This window comes from Pleurodeles waltl, chromosome 5 (genome assembly GCF_031143425.1).
Source record: "Pleurodeles waltl isolate 20211129_DDA chromosome 5, aPleWal1.hap1.20221129, whole genome shotgun sequence".
Classification (NCBI taxonomy): Eukaryota; Metazoa; Chordata; class Amphibia; order Caudata; family Salamandridae; genus Pleurodeles; species Pleurodeles waltl.
Genome location: NC_090444.1, coordinates 78,981,922 through 78,998,311, shown reverse-complemented (window position 1 = coordinate 78,998,311; position 16,390 = coordinate 78,981,922). Strand labels below are relative to the sequence as shown.

Here is a 16,390-nt window from a genome sequence, read left to right as displayed (position 1 = left end):
CCATGTGAATGTAAATGGAGCTTCAAACTGCAAAACTGTTGTTTAAGTGAGTAACACATTTATTCCATGTTTGTGTTCTTTTTTTTCTCATATATATATATTTATTCATTTTTTCTCTGTGTTCTGTATACTGATTATCTCGCTTTGTCTTCTTCAATCCCACTCTCATTGTTTTGAATTTATGATCTCCATTATTTTTAATAAGATGATTTTTTACATTGAAACATTTTAGTTATATATAAATTTATATATTTCTCTTTGCATTAAACACATTTTCTGAATCAAAATGTTAACTGACAGGATGTAGCCTGTAGATGTGCTAAGGAGCGATTTGTGGTTATTAACTAGTGTGCTACCAGAATCCTCTCTCAGATAGTTTCACAGTTTTTGCTGAAGTTCAAATTAAGTGAAATAGGTCTAAGTGTTCTAACCATATTGAGGCAAATCAGCCAAAGTTTACTTCAGGACAAAAAAACTTTGTAGAGAAACCAGTTCACTATATTGTGTGGGAGGAATCAGGATAAGTTTGGTACTTTCCAAACTCTGGCCATATTGCCCTAATAAGATCGACACGACCAGATGCACCTATGCTTGGCACATTCATAGATTTGTTTTATTAATATGTATGAATTATATTATGTTGAAATAGTAAGTGATTACAATTAAATCATTCTGGCTGTATAGATGTAAGTTTTGATGAAAACCATAATATACGTAAGCAGCCTGTTAATGAAAAAAATGACATAAATAGTATTATGTGGAAAATGCCCATTACTTCACTCTTATTTTTGTTTACAGTAATTGATGTAATTAGAAGGCTATTATTTTCTGAGGAAGGTGATTACAATTAATCACAGCTTTAAAGATTAAAAAAAAATCTTATCTTTAGTTCTGGCACCAGATGAGCACAATTTCTTCCCAAGCCCTTCTAGGGTGCATCCTCCTAGCAATTTAGCCTCAGTCTCAAGGACTGACTTTGGTGACCTCTGCCTCGAACCTAGAATCGCAATGACGGTGATCTTTCAAAGCAGAGATGCATTTGATATGGTGCGGTTATAGACATCACATATATGTAACAAGTTTGTATCCCAACAAAACTGTAGTGTCTTCCCTGTCTGTGATTTCACTAAAGTATCAGGTACCCAGTAGGTTGAAATTCTCTCCAGAGGTAATTCAATGACATAAAAATATATTACTGTTGAATAAGTCTTTAGGTATTATTCTTATATTTGAACAGTTTCTTGTTAAATATAAAAATGAAGCATATGTACTAAACTCGTGATCTGTATTTATGAATTGACAGCAAAGGTGTTATCTGGACTGGCCTACTTATAAATGAATGACCAGCGGCGGCTCCTCTGTTAAACTATGTTTTATTTTTCAGGGCGGGGCCATTGGGATGACAGGCACCGGGGGAGTGGTAGGTGCACTCACCTCAGTGCGCATGTATTTTGCCAGCTGTCTCAGGGCGGCCAAACACATGTGCACTGAGCTGTCTCCAACCCAGCACTGTGTTGCTGGGTTGCAGAGCAGGCACAGGCTCCCAGTCTGTCTGGGAGTGCAAATCGAGAGTGCTCAGGCCAATCCTGATGCTGCTCTCATGCTGCCAGTAGCAAGACATCAGCGTTGGGATTGGCTGCAGGACAGGCTGGGAACCTATGCCTTCAGCGAGGGACCCAGAAGAGCGGCGATGCGACAGGCAAGGTTTTTTTTTGTGTGTGTGTGCGCGTCTTGTTTTGTGACCCCACCCCACTCGCCCACCACTTTGCTCGGACTTTAGCCGCCACTGTGAATGACCCATTTATACTGCCTACAAGGACTCATTGCTCATGTTCAATGTGAGTTTGGCGTTGTCGTCTTTTCATATATATTGTTAATAATTTTAATGAAGGTTGTGTTTACAATTTCAGAGGTTTAGGGTCTAGCTTTAAGTTATTTTATCCAGTGTTCTTGTCTGTCAGACATGAAAAAGCATCTTTTACTATTCCCAGGCAACAGAGTCAGCAATGTAAAGGTCTCTAGCAATGGACTACACAATGGAGATTCTAACAGGGATCGCATAAGGACTGATTTTGAATGTACATTGATGAAGGTAAAAGAATTGATTGTTACTGAATATGTTCTGTAACAGTGTGCCGTCAACATATAATGTGAAAATGTCTAAGACTGAATGATCTCCGTATTTAAATATAATGGAACCAGTAAAACTTTAAAGCAGGGTTATTAATAATGTTCTAAATATTGAGTTATAATTCAATAAAATGATATACAGTAAAAGGCATACTCTATAAGATTTTAAAAAAACATGTATTGAAATACAGCATTTAAAAAACGGTTCACTGCTAAATGAGTTTCAGGAATTTTAGGCCAGATTTTACCATTCAAATTAATTGATAATAAACAGCAGTTTGCAACTAGTTTATGATTTTCTCAGGGTTAGGTAGAAGTACATTTGATGCTTCTTTAAACGAATCCTTTAGAAACTTGTTCCTTTAGAAAAAATCATCAAAAAACAAATGAAGATCTGGCACTAAAACGTCTGAAAATACCTTGAAAAAAATTCACTGGAAAATCTGTCAGATCCAGGGGTCTGTTGAAGTTTATAAGATGTAATAGCATCCTCAATTTCTGTCTGTGAAATTTGTGAATCTAATAGGGTGTTCTTTTTTTTAGAAGTTTCGGGAAAGTTCTGTTTGGGAAGGTAAAGATGTATACACTTAATTGATGGGTTTTCCTAATAAGCATATAATGTGGAATAAAATGTACGAAATTCTTCAGGAATACCCTTAGGAGAAGTAATGAAATCACCACCTTTACTTCGAATTTAAGTTATTTTATTTCTGTCATTTTTAATCCATAAGTAGTTTGCAAAGAATCAACCTGTTAATTTAATCCTATAACACCCTCTAAAACCCCTTGGTCTCAACTTGTCACTTGTATTCCAGTATCCAGCTTTGTTACCTAAAATGGAATTATATTCTATGTTTCAAAGCGAATTACTTTAAATATAACATCTGTGTTTAGTTACATAATGTTTAGGGCTACATGAGATACAATTAGCTTTCTCAATCTCAAAAGGTCTTTTAAATTTAAGAGACCGGGAATAAACTTTTCAACAAATGCTCCGCAACCTATTCCCTCAGCCCCTGTCATTACTGTCTATTCCTAGTCTCAAAGTCAAGTAAAGATTTCTTTAGAGGCAGTATCATGTCTACGAATTATCTTCATGCTGGAATAAAATCAGTATTAGCCATACTTGTTGCTAGACTATTTAATCATTTTAGACTTAACAGTAGAGCTTACAGTAACTTTATGGTTACATTATTTTCATCCAAAATGAACTCTCCGCAAAAGTTAACTGGAAGAAAGAATTCCGTGTAAGTCACAGCACACCCTCTTTAATGCATACCCATCTTCACACAAAAAGGTTTGTTGTAGCAGTTCTCACAATATCCTTCCTAGGGAAGACAAACCAGCGAGTTTTAAATGGAGAAGGTATTTGCATCCTTCAGCACAGTCGACAATGTATCTTACTTAATGCAGCCCTTTTTTGTGCACGAACAGTTTTGTTGTTACAGATTTTCCAATCTAATTCACAAATGAATTAAACCGTAAAATAGATTTTAGATGAAGAATAGATTTTCATCCGTATGCATAGTTAACAAAATACCTTTGATGCCACAGTTAGTTGCACCCAATCTCACAATACATTCCTCTAGAAAACTCAATTAACAACTTGAATTTAAATGAAGAGATTCTCATTTCTCAGTACATCTTGAAATTGCAAATTTGGTTCCAAATAAGATTTTGTTGTAAATTATTTTACAGTGTAGTTCCCCAGCAAACCAACAAGTTGCATTCAAATCTAGAAGGTATTCATATCCCACAGCACAATTAACAATGTACCTTTGTTAATGATGTTCTCCATGCAAAAATATTAGTTGCAGCAGGTGTCACAATCTGATGCCTCAAGGAAACGAGTTGCAGCTGCTTTTCTTTCTTTCAGAACAACAATGCTTTGTAAATGCAAAATTCAGATATGAACAACATGAGAGGAAGATGAAACGAGTATTGAGTGTATCTTCAATCAAGTGTGTTGTTGTTCCCTATGCAGTCAAAATGAATGGATCATGTGGGAAACCCTGCTAACTTCTAGGCATATCATTTCCTTCATAATAGCAAGCATTGATTGCTGATCTGTAATGCTTTGAAATGTTCTGTCACGCCTCCCTCATCATGTTGCTTGTGATCGAACTACAGAGCATTTCTTGAAACCAACAGTCACAGTGCTGAAATGTTTTAAATATGCTGCACCAATTTAAATACTTGTTTGTCAGGACTAGGACTTCTACATGAACTATGGCCTATAAAGCAAGGGCACATATCTGAGTCAAATGCATTTATGGCACCATTGTCACTTGCTTCAAATTGTACAGTCTGGAGCGATCTCTTCAATAAACCTCTTTCAAAGTCAACAAAGGCACAAATACTATTAGTCAACACATGCATAAATTAGCTACTGCCTCACAAAAAATGTGAGTAGCTTATTAATTCTCTCATCAAATAAATTTTTACAAGGTTTGATCTGGGGAAGCATATTTCACTGAGCTATAATTTAGAGCATGATACCTGCCAGGGGTGCCCGCTCTCCCCGTTGTTGTTTGCTCTCGCGATGGAACCCATTGCACTCTGAGCCCGCCAGGGCCGTGATTATCAGAGCCCCCGGGTCATGACTTAATGTCAGTATATTGCTCTTTATGCTGACAATCTCCTGTTGTTCCTTCGGAACAGTCACAAGGATCTGCGGGGAGCCCAGAAGTTGTTGGAAATATTTGGCGATTTGTCAGGCCTTAGGGTTAACTGGATGAAAACCAGTTTGTTCCCAGGTCGCCAGGGCCTCCCTCCTCCTTTGGAGTTGGGCATTTTACATTATGAACCTAATTGCATAACATATTTGGGGGGCAGAATTTACCATACCCCCTCTGACGTTTTGGCAGGCAATAGCTGGCAAGCGGCTAGTTCCCTGAAGTGGAACATGGACTTCTAGAGCACTCTCCCTCTCTGTGATGGGGAGGGTAGCGCTGTTAACAATGGTTGTGCTACCCCGACTGCTCTATTATTCACAACTCTGCCCTTAAAAATTCCTTGTGCTCTCTTTAGGGAATTAGGCTCACTGACCATATCCTTTATTTGGGGATCAGGTCACAAAGGAGTGGCGCTTTCTACGTTACATAGACCTACCACATTTGGGGACATGGCAGCGCCAAATTTTCAAGGTTACTATATTGTGGCAGAGTTGCAATACTTCACGCAATGGGTGAGGAACTGCCAGAGTCCAGCCCATGGTAGACGACCAGGGGGCTGAGAGATCCACAGCAGTATGTAACGATGGAACACAAAGGGGTGGCGTATTTCTGGCGAAGATTCTTCTTCATGGAAATAATTGGCAAAGACTCTGCCGACTCAGAGAGGCTGGAATAAACACAGTAGGAGACTTGTTTAGGGATGGCACGCTGCTCCCATACAATGAACTACAGGCTGAATTTGATTTTACACCCGACCACTTTCTTGTACATGTTGCCTTGGTAGCAACACTAAGGCAGCACCGGGGGCGGGCTGGATGGGACCACCCACTCACAATGGATGTACTTACATTGCTATAGCGGCGGGCACAGTGAAGGCAGCAACATGCCTATACCATAGGATTTGCATAGACTCCCTTCAACCATTAGCTAACATACGCCTGAAATGGGAAACCGATAAAGGCAAGTCTTTTACTGATGACAGATTGGGCACAGTACTAGCAAATATACCTAAAATATCAAGAAATGCCAGATTCAAATTAATTAATTTCTACATCTTACACCAGAGCCTATCTAACATCTCACAGGTTAAGTAAAAGGTTTAGTTTGGCTGAGATTAGATGTCCAAAATGTGATCTTGTAGGGGCAGATCTCTTTCATATGATCTAGAGTTGCCCACTACTTACCAACTACTGGCAGGAGATTGTGGACACCCTCTCTGACCTAGTTGAGAGGAATGTTCCTAGAGACCCCTTCTTATTGCCTGTTAAGTGACTTTTCCAACACCTCAAAGACAAAAATATCCAGTAAAGTTCATGGATCTGGGCTTTATCCTGGCTAAACAGGAGATTACCCGTAATTGGAAGTCAACTCAGGGTCCTCAATAGATACCATGGCTGAGGGAACTCCTGCGATGGGCAGATTAAGAAGGGGAAACCTTAGTCCTCGAAGCCCGGGGGAATGGTCGTCCTTCAGATGGGACCATGGCATGGGTGGCACTGGTGGGAGAGCTTAAACAAGTAATCTCCCCTTCTACGAGTTCCCCGACCCATTTCACATAGAGGCAGTTTGGAGAGGAATACCACCGGAGATCTGCCGCCTTGGGGCTCGTAACCTTACAGGCGAAATTGTTAATCAATTTGTTGAGCTGGGAAAGTTGAGGCATGTTACTGTACTATACTGCACGGCAGGAGAGGTTCTGGTTGAATTGGGGTGGTTTGGGGGACATTGGGTTTGCCAAAGGTGGAATATTTGAACAAACTCCAATACAGTTAAATGGTTATCTGTCTATTGTGCATTGCATACACTTAAAGGTTTCCCAATGTTTTCCTTTTTGCAAAACAATAAAATTTGTTTAAAAAAAAAAATGTTTTTATCTGCACAGAGCACACTTAGCCTGCTGCCTTATGGGAGCACGCACCACCTGAAGACTCGATTCAGATGACTTCTGTAGATGCTATACTTGTTCATTAGAGCAAGAGGTTGCTCTCTCTTCTTAGATATCTGCAACACAGAAGTAAAGTAAGTATTCAGCAGAGCCTGCTGATGTTCCCGCGCTACCAACTCCATCCAAGCCGGTGCACCATACCATGTGCTCCCATGCTACCAACTCCACCCAAGCCGGTGCACCATACCATTTACTCCCATGCTACCAACTCCACCCAAGCTGGTGCACCATACCATGTGCTCCCATGCTACCAACTCCATCCAAGCCGGTGCACCTACCATGTGCTCCCATGCTACCAGCTCCACCCAAGCCGGTGCACCATACCATGTGCTCCCATGCTACCAACTCCACCCAAGCCGGTGCACCATACCATGTGCTCCCATGCTACCAACTCCACCCAAGCCGGTGCACCATACCATGTGCTCCCATGCTACCAACTCCACACAAGCCGGTGCACCATACCATGTGCTCCCATGCTACCAACTCCACCCAAGCCGGTGCGCCATACCATGTGCTTCCATGTTACCAGCTCCACCTAAGCCGGTGCACCATACCATGTGCTCCCACGCTACCAACTCCACCCAAGCTGGTCCATACCATGTGCTTCCCTGCTACCAACTCCACCCAAGCCGGTGCACCACACCATGTGCCCCCATGGCTGTTACCAACTGGCCGCCCCAACATAAATCAAATGAAGAGGCACTGCGTCTTCTTTTAGGATGTTTGAAAAACAAGATGCAGACACAGTGAAAAAATAAAAAAAAATCAGAGCTCAGAATGTGGCGGAAGCAATGCATATGCTGGTCAATTAAATGGTAAACGAAATGAGACTGTGATTTTGAAAACGGAATAAGGTGAATGAACAGGTACGTCTCTCCTTCATGCATGCTTGTAGAGTCAGTGAATGTGTTGGAACCCCTGACCTAAGATGAAGGAAAGTCTTTGTCTATCTTTAGGTCTAGAAAGGATGTCAGGATGGGGTATGTCTAGCTTGCCCTGTGAGTGGACCAACCCCCCCATTGTTCACTGCTACTTCAGCCTGAACCTATACCATTGTGGCATTTTTAGCATAGTCTTCTTTGGGTTTGACATCGTATACAGCTAGAGACTGCACAAGATTATTTGAAAGGAGGAGGTCAGGGGAGGGTGATACCTCTGGAATCTTCTTATTCTTCGTCCCTCTTTGTCCTCTCAACTTATTATAGCTACCCTTAGTTTTGCGTCCACACAGAATTTGTGTATCCCTCCACTAATGACTGTTTGTGGGGGCTAAACCTTTCACCTGTTTGGTAGGCTGTAATGGGGTGTGTAGATATGGCCCATGCACAGTGGTATTTACAATTCCTTGTGGATTATTTGATTCAGGAGTTACCAAACATCTGCCTCTGCCACTTGTCCTTAAATCCAGGTGCAGGTTTTGATTCCATGGTGCTCTCGATTATTAGATTAGACTCCTTTCTGGATGAACTTAAGTTAAAAGCAGGAGAAGCTGTCCCAGCCCCAACACTTAAGTATCAGTTCACAATGTACACCAACTGTTTGTGGTACAGTTCACTTTTGCAGATCAACAAGACCAATCCAAGACATCTTCTCTTTTGTCACACCCAGCACCATTGGTCCTATCAAGCTGGATGTCCCAACTTTTTTCAAGGTGACTTCAGCTTAGTTAGCCGAGGTGAATGTCATGCATGATGCTCTACCTCCCAGGACACATCCTCACAAGAGGGCTAGCAAATCATCAAATCAAATCAAAAACATTTATAAAGCGCGCTACTGACCCGTGAGGGTCTCAAGGCGGTAGGGGAAGGGGGTTACTGCTGCTCGAAGAGCCAGGTTTTGAGCTGCCTCCGGAATGCAGGGTGGTCCTGGGTGGTCCTGAGGTTGGCGGGGAGGGAGTTCCATGTCTTGGCCGCCAGGTAGGAGAAGGATTTCCCACCTGCCGTGGTGCGGCGGATGCGAGGGACGGCGGCGAGTGCGAGGTTGCCGGAGCGAAGTTGACGGATGGGCGTGTAGAAACTGAGGCGACGGTTGAGGTATTCGGGTCCCTTGTTGTGGAGGGCTTTGTGTGCGTGGGTGAGGAGCCGGAAGATGATTCTTTTGCTGACGGGAAGCCAGTGCAGGTGTCTCAGGTGGGCGGAGATGTGGCTGTTGCGGGGTATGTCGAGGACGAGGCGGGCGGAGGCGTTTTGTATTCGCTGCAGACGTTTCTGGAGTTTAGCAGTGGTTCCTGCGTATAGGGTGTTTCCGTAGTCCAGGCGGCTTGTGACGAGGGCGTGGGTCACAGTTTTTCTGGTGTCGGCGGGGATCCAGCGGAAGATCTTTCGGAGCATGCGGAGAGTGAGGAAGCAGGAGGATGATACGGCGTTGACTTGTTTAGTCATGGTGAGAAGCGGGTCCAGGATGAATCCGAGGTTGCGTGCGTGGTCTGAGGGGGTTGGGGCGGTGCCTAGGGCCGTGGGCCACCAAGAGTCGTCCCAGGCGGACGGGGTGTTTCCGAGGATGAGGACTTCAGTTTTTTCTGAGTTCAGTTTCAGACGGCTGAGTTTCATCCATTCTGCGACGTCTTTCATTCCATCTTGCAGGTTGGTCTTGGCGCCAGTGGGGTCCTTGGTGAGGGAAAGTATCAGCTGACTGTCGTCGGCGTATGAGGTGATGTTGATGTTGTGTTTGCATACGATGTCGGCGAGGGGGCTCATGTAGACATTGAAGAGAGTCGGGCTGAGCGAGGAGCCTTGTGGGACGCCGCAGATGATCTTGGTGGGGTCTGAGCGGAACGGAGGGAGGTAGACTCTTTGGGAGCGGTTAGAGAGGAAAGAGGTAATCCAGTCCAGGGCCAGTCCTTGGATACCGGTGGAGCGCAGGCGGGATGTTAGGGTTCGGTGGCAGATGGTGTCGAAGGCAGCCGAGAGGTCGAGGAGGATAAGGGCGACTGTTTCTCCTTTGTCCATCAGAGTTCTGATGTCGTCTGTGACTGAGATGAGGGCGGTTTCTGTGCTGTGATTGGCTCGGAATCCGGACTGCGAGGGGTCGAGTAGGTTGTTGTCTTCAAGGACATTGGTCAGTTGCTTGTTGACGGTCTTCTCTATGACTTTGGCAGGGAAGGGGAGGAGCGAGATGGGGCGGAAGTTCTTCAGGTCGCTGGGGTCCGCCATAGGTTTCTTCAGGAGGGCGTTGACTTCCACGTGTTTCCAGCTCTCGGGGAAGGCGGCAGAGGCAAACGAGCTGTTGATGATGGTCTGGAGATGCGGGGCGATGATGTCGTCGGCTGTGTTGAAGATGAAGTGTGGGCAGGGGTCCGAGGGGGCACCGGAGTGGATGGAGTTCATGGTAGCTTTGGTCTCCCCCGTGCTGATGTGAGTCCAGGCGTTGAGGGTGATGGCTGGGGTTGTAGGTTCTGTGGTGGTTGGCTGGGTCTAGTGTCCGAAGCTGTCGTGTAGGTCGGTGATCTTACGATGGAAGAAGGTAGCGAGGGAGTTGCAGAGGTCTTGTGAGGGCGTGATGGAGTTGGAGTTGGCGTTAGGATTGGAGAGCTCTTTGGCGATGTTGAAGAGTTCTTTGCTGTTGTGAGTCTGTCTGTGAAGGAAGTTCTTTTGGTGGCGCGGATCAGCTGATGGTGTTCGCGGGTGGCGTTTTTTAGGGCAGACATGTTTTCTGCGGTGTGGTCTTTGCGCCAGGCTTTCTCGAGGGTACGGAAGGTTTTTTTTGGATTCCTTGAGGGTGTCTGTGAACCATTGAGGTTTCCTGGTGCTGGTCTGTCTTGGGAGGCGTCTGAGAGGTGCGAGGTTGTCCGCGCAGTTGAAATTAGACACTGATTTGGAGAAAGCTACTAGTGTCTCAAGAACCTGCATCCAGTTAGGTCTTATCATGCTGTCATGACCAAGGCTTTGGAAGCTGTTAAGAGCACAGTCCCTTGCCAGTGATGACAGCACCTGTGCCTTTATTATTGTAAAAGCTACCCACCAAAGTTGTCCTTTTCCGTAGAGCAACATGATCTCAAGCTGCCTCTGGTGCTTAGGTGAATGACTTTATCAGAGTCTGTCATCTCGGTCACTAGACAACACATATTGTGGGATGAACTGTCAAAGCTCATTCTGGTTCTTTAATCCTTGGTTTCAAAGCATGAACCAACCCCCAAGTGGGATGCTCTGGCTGCCTGCAACTCATGGTCAACTCAGACGCCTGAGAGTACAGAGGGGGCGCACTGCAGAAATCTCAGTATGTGCCTTGTTGGACAAGTCAAGACTTTTTGCATTGCTGCCAGTGGTGACATTGACAGCTTCCCCGCAGACTGCACTATTGCTCTGTGTGAAGGACGTGTACCCTCTCCTTGCGCACTCTGTTTGGTGGTGGTATTGCTGTTTCACCATGGAATGTTCCTACTTCCCAGATTGGGGAAATAGATATGACCAGAGCAGGCAGCCTACACAGTCATCTCCAATAGCTAATGTTAAGGATCTCCACTCCATTGTTTTCAAAGCAATTATAACTCATCTGAACAATAAGTGTAATCTATTTACTTCTTGGATTGGAAGGAGTCTATTTCTGGCCTCATGTTGTACTGGACCAGGGATTAACTTTCCAAAGTTAACTGATACTGAATGTCCTTCTAAAGGCCAGGGGGTGCTTTGTTATCCTGGTAGCCCTGCTTGGCCTCCCCGAAGTTTGGTTTTCATGTGTGCCCAATTCTTCTTCAGAAGGACCACATCAATCTTCTCGAGAGCAGATAGTGCCTGTCGAAGTAGTGAGGAATCATTTTACATCTCTCCATCTTTTTTGTGGCACCTGGCTGTAACATGGGTGCGGTTGACCACTTGCATGCCTTCTTTGCAGCAAATGGAGCCTTCTGGAACCAACCAAAGACATCTTACTCACATTTTCCCTCCAGGAAGGTGTTCTGAGGGCCCATGGGACTTTAATCTGGTCCTGGCTTGGCTGATGCACAATCCAACTGAATTATTGCCTTCCTGTGATATTTGAAAAACTTTTGTGGGCCAGTTCAGTGATGGCCACAGCATTAGGCAAGTACATAAATGAGCTATAGGCTTTTTGCATGGTGGAACCTTTCACAATGGTCCTTTAGAAACATGCACTTTGGTCAAAAATATATTCAGGGTTACGGTTATTTTGTCAGTCTACATGTTAAAATCGACTAGAATTTGTTTTGTGAAATGGATTGTTTTTGTAATGCTTCGAAGTCTTTAAGAAGGATTCAGGTACATTCACTTACAGAATCTCTTGGTATATTCCTCTTGGATAGATCCGCTTCTGGCATCCCACTCACATTTGGCAAGTCTTGTGCCCTGCTTCGTCTGTGATGTAGATCACTTCAGGTTTTGTCATCATCAGAAAATTGACATGTAGTTTGGTTCTACAAAGGGTAAATGAATGACTTCATCCATTAAAGTATTGCTAAGAGCAGATTAGCTTTAGGTGTATTTGTGGTAGGACAGTGCTAAGTGGTCCTTGACTATTATGAGTTATGCATCCATAGGCTGATATAAACCACTGAGCTCACCCTGCTAACTGATTTGGTATTTCCCATCAGGCATTGCCATGTGGTGAGCACTGGACACGCACCGAGGTCTGTGACTCTGTGATGATCACTTTTAGCATTAATTGCCAGTGGCAGAGGGGTCTGCTTGGGATGAAGTTCATTATTCATTTGCCACTGACTGCCCCAATGGTATGCGTCTTCCATGGGTCTCAGGTCGTCATGATGGCTTTTAGGGCACAGTGTTGTCACTGGCTGATATGCCCTAGACAAGGTATTACGTCAGTGTTGATTGTGAACAGCACATTCTCTCACTTGAAGGGAGAGAAATGAAGCCTGTATCAAACCAGTCTATTCCCAAGTGAGCAGAAGCCTCTTATGCACCGACTGTCCTCAGTTCAGAGCATTAATACCTGGAACGGTTTCTTGGTACCAACTCAGTTTGACAGCAGTTTTGCAGCAAAGCCTCCCAGGCATCTTCCCATCCTCACACCATGTGGAAATCCTAGGAAGAAGCAAGCATGTCCTCGCCCAGAGAACCCTTCTTCCTTAGTACGCCTCTTGTAAATATGGAAGTAACCAATTAGTTGCTCTTTACGATGTTGGATTGTTCTAATCTCACCATGGGCGGGAAACATTAGGACAGTCCTATGAGTGCAACTTGAGAACCTGATCCTCTAAATACCCCAGATTATTGATTTTAGTGATAAATTCTGTCCTAAACTCCTCTTGGTTGGAGGGTTTGGTTTACGGTGTCCATGGTCCAGATGTTAGCTCAGGAGTCTACTGTTCAAATTTAGGAATGAAAATACAGAAAGAAACAAAAGCTTCAATGACGCTCTCTCCTTCTACGTCACTAATGCAGCTCATATTTTACGTGCAAAACCTGTTGTAAAATGACTCTGATAAAATGAAAATCAAAAGTGAATGATGTGTTTTAAAGAGAGGTTATCTGCAGAGGCCTTTATAAACATATGACAATATGCAACCCATGGCTACCTAATTAAAATGTACTGTGAAGCCAGTGCAGGGTAGAGGTCAGCATTAGCATTAAAGTCAGCCAAGCTGCATCTCGGACAAGATGTGCTGCATTCCAGGATAATCCCAGTGGAAGTGCTCCTCTGCCGAATGCAGCACAGAGATCGTCTTTATAATACAAGCACTGTTTGTGTGACACTGTGTCAGAGGTGTAGGCGCTATGAAATGTCTGCAAGTGAGGAGCTGTCTCCACGGGCAATCAGAATACTTAGGGCATTGTGTTTTGTGTGCTTAGCCTTGGACGGAGTGTATAGACTGGATGGCATTAACGCTTTCAAGAAACAAGCTGCACGTACATTGATTTCTCAGTACATTACCACATGAGTAAAAAGCCGCGGAAAAGGGCACCATCAGAAAAGAAATTCTAAGTTAAAATGTGCTTTTTAAAATGGAGGCACTAAGCGGGCCCTATCGTGTTTTACCACACCCCTCTCTTGGCCGTGAGACTAAGCTGAAATACAAATATAAAACTAGCCAAAAATGTGTATATGAAACAAATATATGTAATGCACTTCAATAATAAAAGCAGTCGAAAGCCATATATAAAAAATATGCCAAGAAGAAAACTAATCAAAACTATTTGCTTAAAAACAAAGGGTGGAATCAAAGTCTAGGAGGCTCCAAACATACTTCCATGTCCAAAGTCCCATGAGCATCCCTCAACCGCAGACGACAGAACCACTGTGGCCTAAGAAGCGAGTTCCAATGAACAGATATTGCCAAATCCACCCAACTTAGCTGAGGGTGAGACAGCCGATGGTGTAACCACAAGGTGAAGGCCAGATTCCAAGAATCCAGGAGCCAAAGTATCCACAGCAACCGGAAGAGATGGCTCATACTATGCATCTAGCAGCAATGGCAGCCTCATGGGACAACACTGAAAGTGGATCCCCAATGAACTCGCATGCAGATTCATGTCCACAGATTGAACTGTTTGCATAGCCAGGCACAAGTCCAGTGCACTCTTAGATGGGCACAATCGACAGCAGAACACAGGCTGCACACATTGTAACCAGACAGGTCTAAACGACAAAGACCAGTTCATGTTCAATTCCTGGAGAAATAACACTCCGAAATACTGTATCATGCGTTCATGACACAGAAGGACATGTGGCATATTTAACACTATTTGGCCTCATGGTGGAACATCCATTGCGGAGCAGAAAAAATAGAACCAAAACAGTAATGACTAGGAATAATACAATCGGCATGCCTCCAAAAACACTGGAAACAAACAAATGCAGAAAGGATGTTATCACTCCAAATATAGTCTTGATTGTGCTCATATGCCAGAACCAGTCACTTTTAAAAAAGTGTACCACTTGTGCAGTATTCGATGCATTAAATATTTGGTGAATAAATTCATCAAAATGCTGCAGCAAGGTGGTGGGCATTAGCGATTGGACTTCAGCAGAAGACCTTACAACTTGGAGATCAAAAGTCTCTCAGGCAGATGTTAAAGAAATGTCTTTCTGAAACAATAAGGCTTTCAGTCGGCTCAGCTTATCGAAGTTCACACTAAGAATAGGGATGAAAGGTCATACAGTAATTTCCCTAACAATGTGTGTCGGTGAGAATAACACATTGCTACAGCATCTGAGGTCCTTGGAGACAGACACCACATATGGAACACCTAGTTTCATTCTACAACAACCTTGGTTGTTCAGAAACAAATAACTCCAATTCGAGAGTAATCTGAACACTGGGCAAATCAAAGAGACAGGGGCACCTTTTATGTAACACACCAGACTTGTCATGGATGGATTACACGCATCATACAGCCTTAACTCTTTAAAAAGTAAAGAACGGCCAAACAAAGTTTCAAATGTATTTCCACTAAGGAAGACTTCAGTTTCCCCACATATAAACTTGTAATCGAAAGGCAAAACCCAGGACTCATGAACAACACTAACCCTACTGCTTCATGTCTGCCTACCTTATAATTTTTCAAACAAAATATAAATTGAAATGTAGAGATTGCCAATGAGATAAAGCCATGAATTAACCACACAGCAGAAGGTGCTTTAACTACTGAAAAGGGTAATTTTTCTAAAAGCTTAATGTTCAACATGGCGTAAATTGTGACTTTTTCTGCCATTAATCTCTGTGCGAATGGTAAATTAAATGGCAAAAATAGCTCTGCTGTGTTCAGATATTTCCACGGTACACGTTTGACTTCAGAACCTGCAATGTCCAACTAAATTGCATAATCCATCTCAGTTAGCTCTATCCATGTTGTAACAGGGACATGTCATTTTTTATGATATTTTGTGCGGATTACACAGTTTTATTCAAAGAATAAATGTGAGTTGACAGTGTAGTCAAATCACTGTCCTTAACAGACAAGGCTTTTTTTTATACACTTTTCCTTTATACACTTTTCCTTGTCAGTCTGTCTTAACCGTTGAGCAGCGTCATGTTGGAAAATGTTTCTAATCTCATTATGTATGGCATATATTGGAAGAGTTTTGATGTGATGCTCTAGGACCTAACAATCCATGCCAACAGAAAGGAGAGGTGGGTGTTCCTTAACTGCAGCTAGCATGGAATGTTGCAACTATTGCTGGCACAATGTCCCTACGCTTCAGGTGGTAACTACCCCCGAATGTTGTGATTTCATGTACTGGGGGTGTAGTCTGCTAAGCTAAAGTTGAGTTTAAAAACGTGCATGACAACCATTAGTTTTGACTGGCCACACTAACTACCCGTCTGGACCTGAAATTGAATAATGATATGTACCATTCTGAATCATGTCATTTTACTGCTCCTCTATGAAGTTTGCTGAATGTTGCCAATTGTCAAAGCAGGTAATGGAGGGAATGCTAGAGGGGTATTCATTTCTTTCATTTTATCCAGACCCATGCAGGTTGTTTGTTCCACTGTTTTGGTCAAGAAAATAATTTGTGTCTGTATTAGACATGCTGTAAATAAAGCATCAATACCCTGCACTTGCCAATGGCGTATACCCCAGATAGATTTCATTATTGGAAACAGCAGCTGAAGACTTTGAGCTCACATCAGGAGCGTGTTGAGTATTGGCAGTAACAACAGGAACCAATGGAAATTCAGCTTCTGTAATCCCCAGCCAGGGAGAAGCACTACTTGTGTTAC

General features: G+C 43.4%; 1 protein-coding gene across 10 annotated transcripts in view; it reads left to right on the top strand.

The window, feature by feature from the left end:
- The window catches only part of AGBL5 (AGBL carboxypeptidase 5), a 358,598-nt gene that overhangs the window by 294,016 nt on the left and 48,192 nt on the right, over nt 1–16,390 (top strand). For all 10 annotated transcript variants that reach the window (XR_011203584.1, XR_011203583.1, XM_069233618.1 and 7 more), the window contains one exon: nt 1,992–2,092. Coding sequence is in view for 8 of the 10 variants with exons in the window: in XM_069233618.1 (XP_069089719.1) it covers nt 1,992–2,092 (101 nt within the window). In the remaining 2 variants the exon portion in view is untranslated. The remainder of the gene's footprint in view (nt 1–1,991; nt 2,093–16,390) is intronic.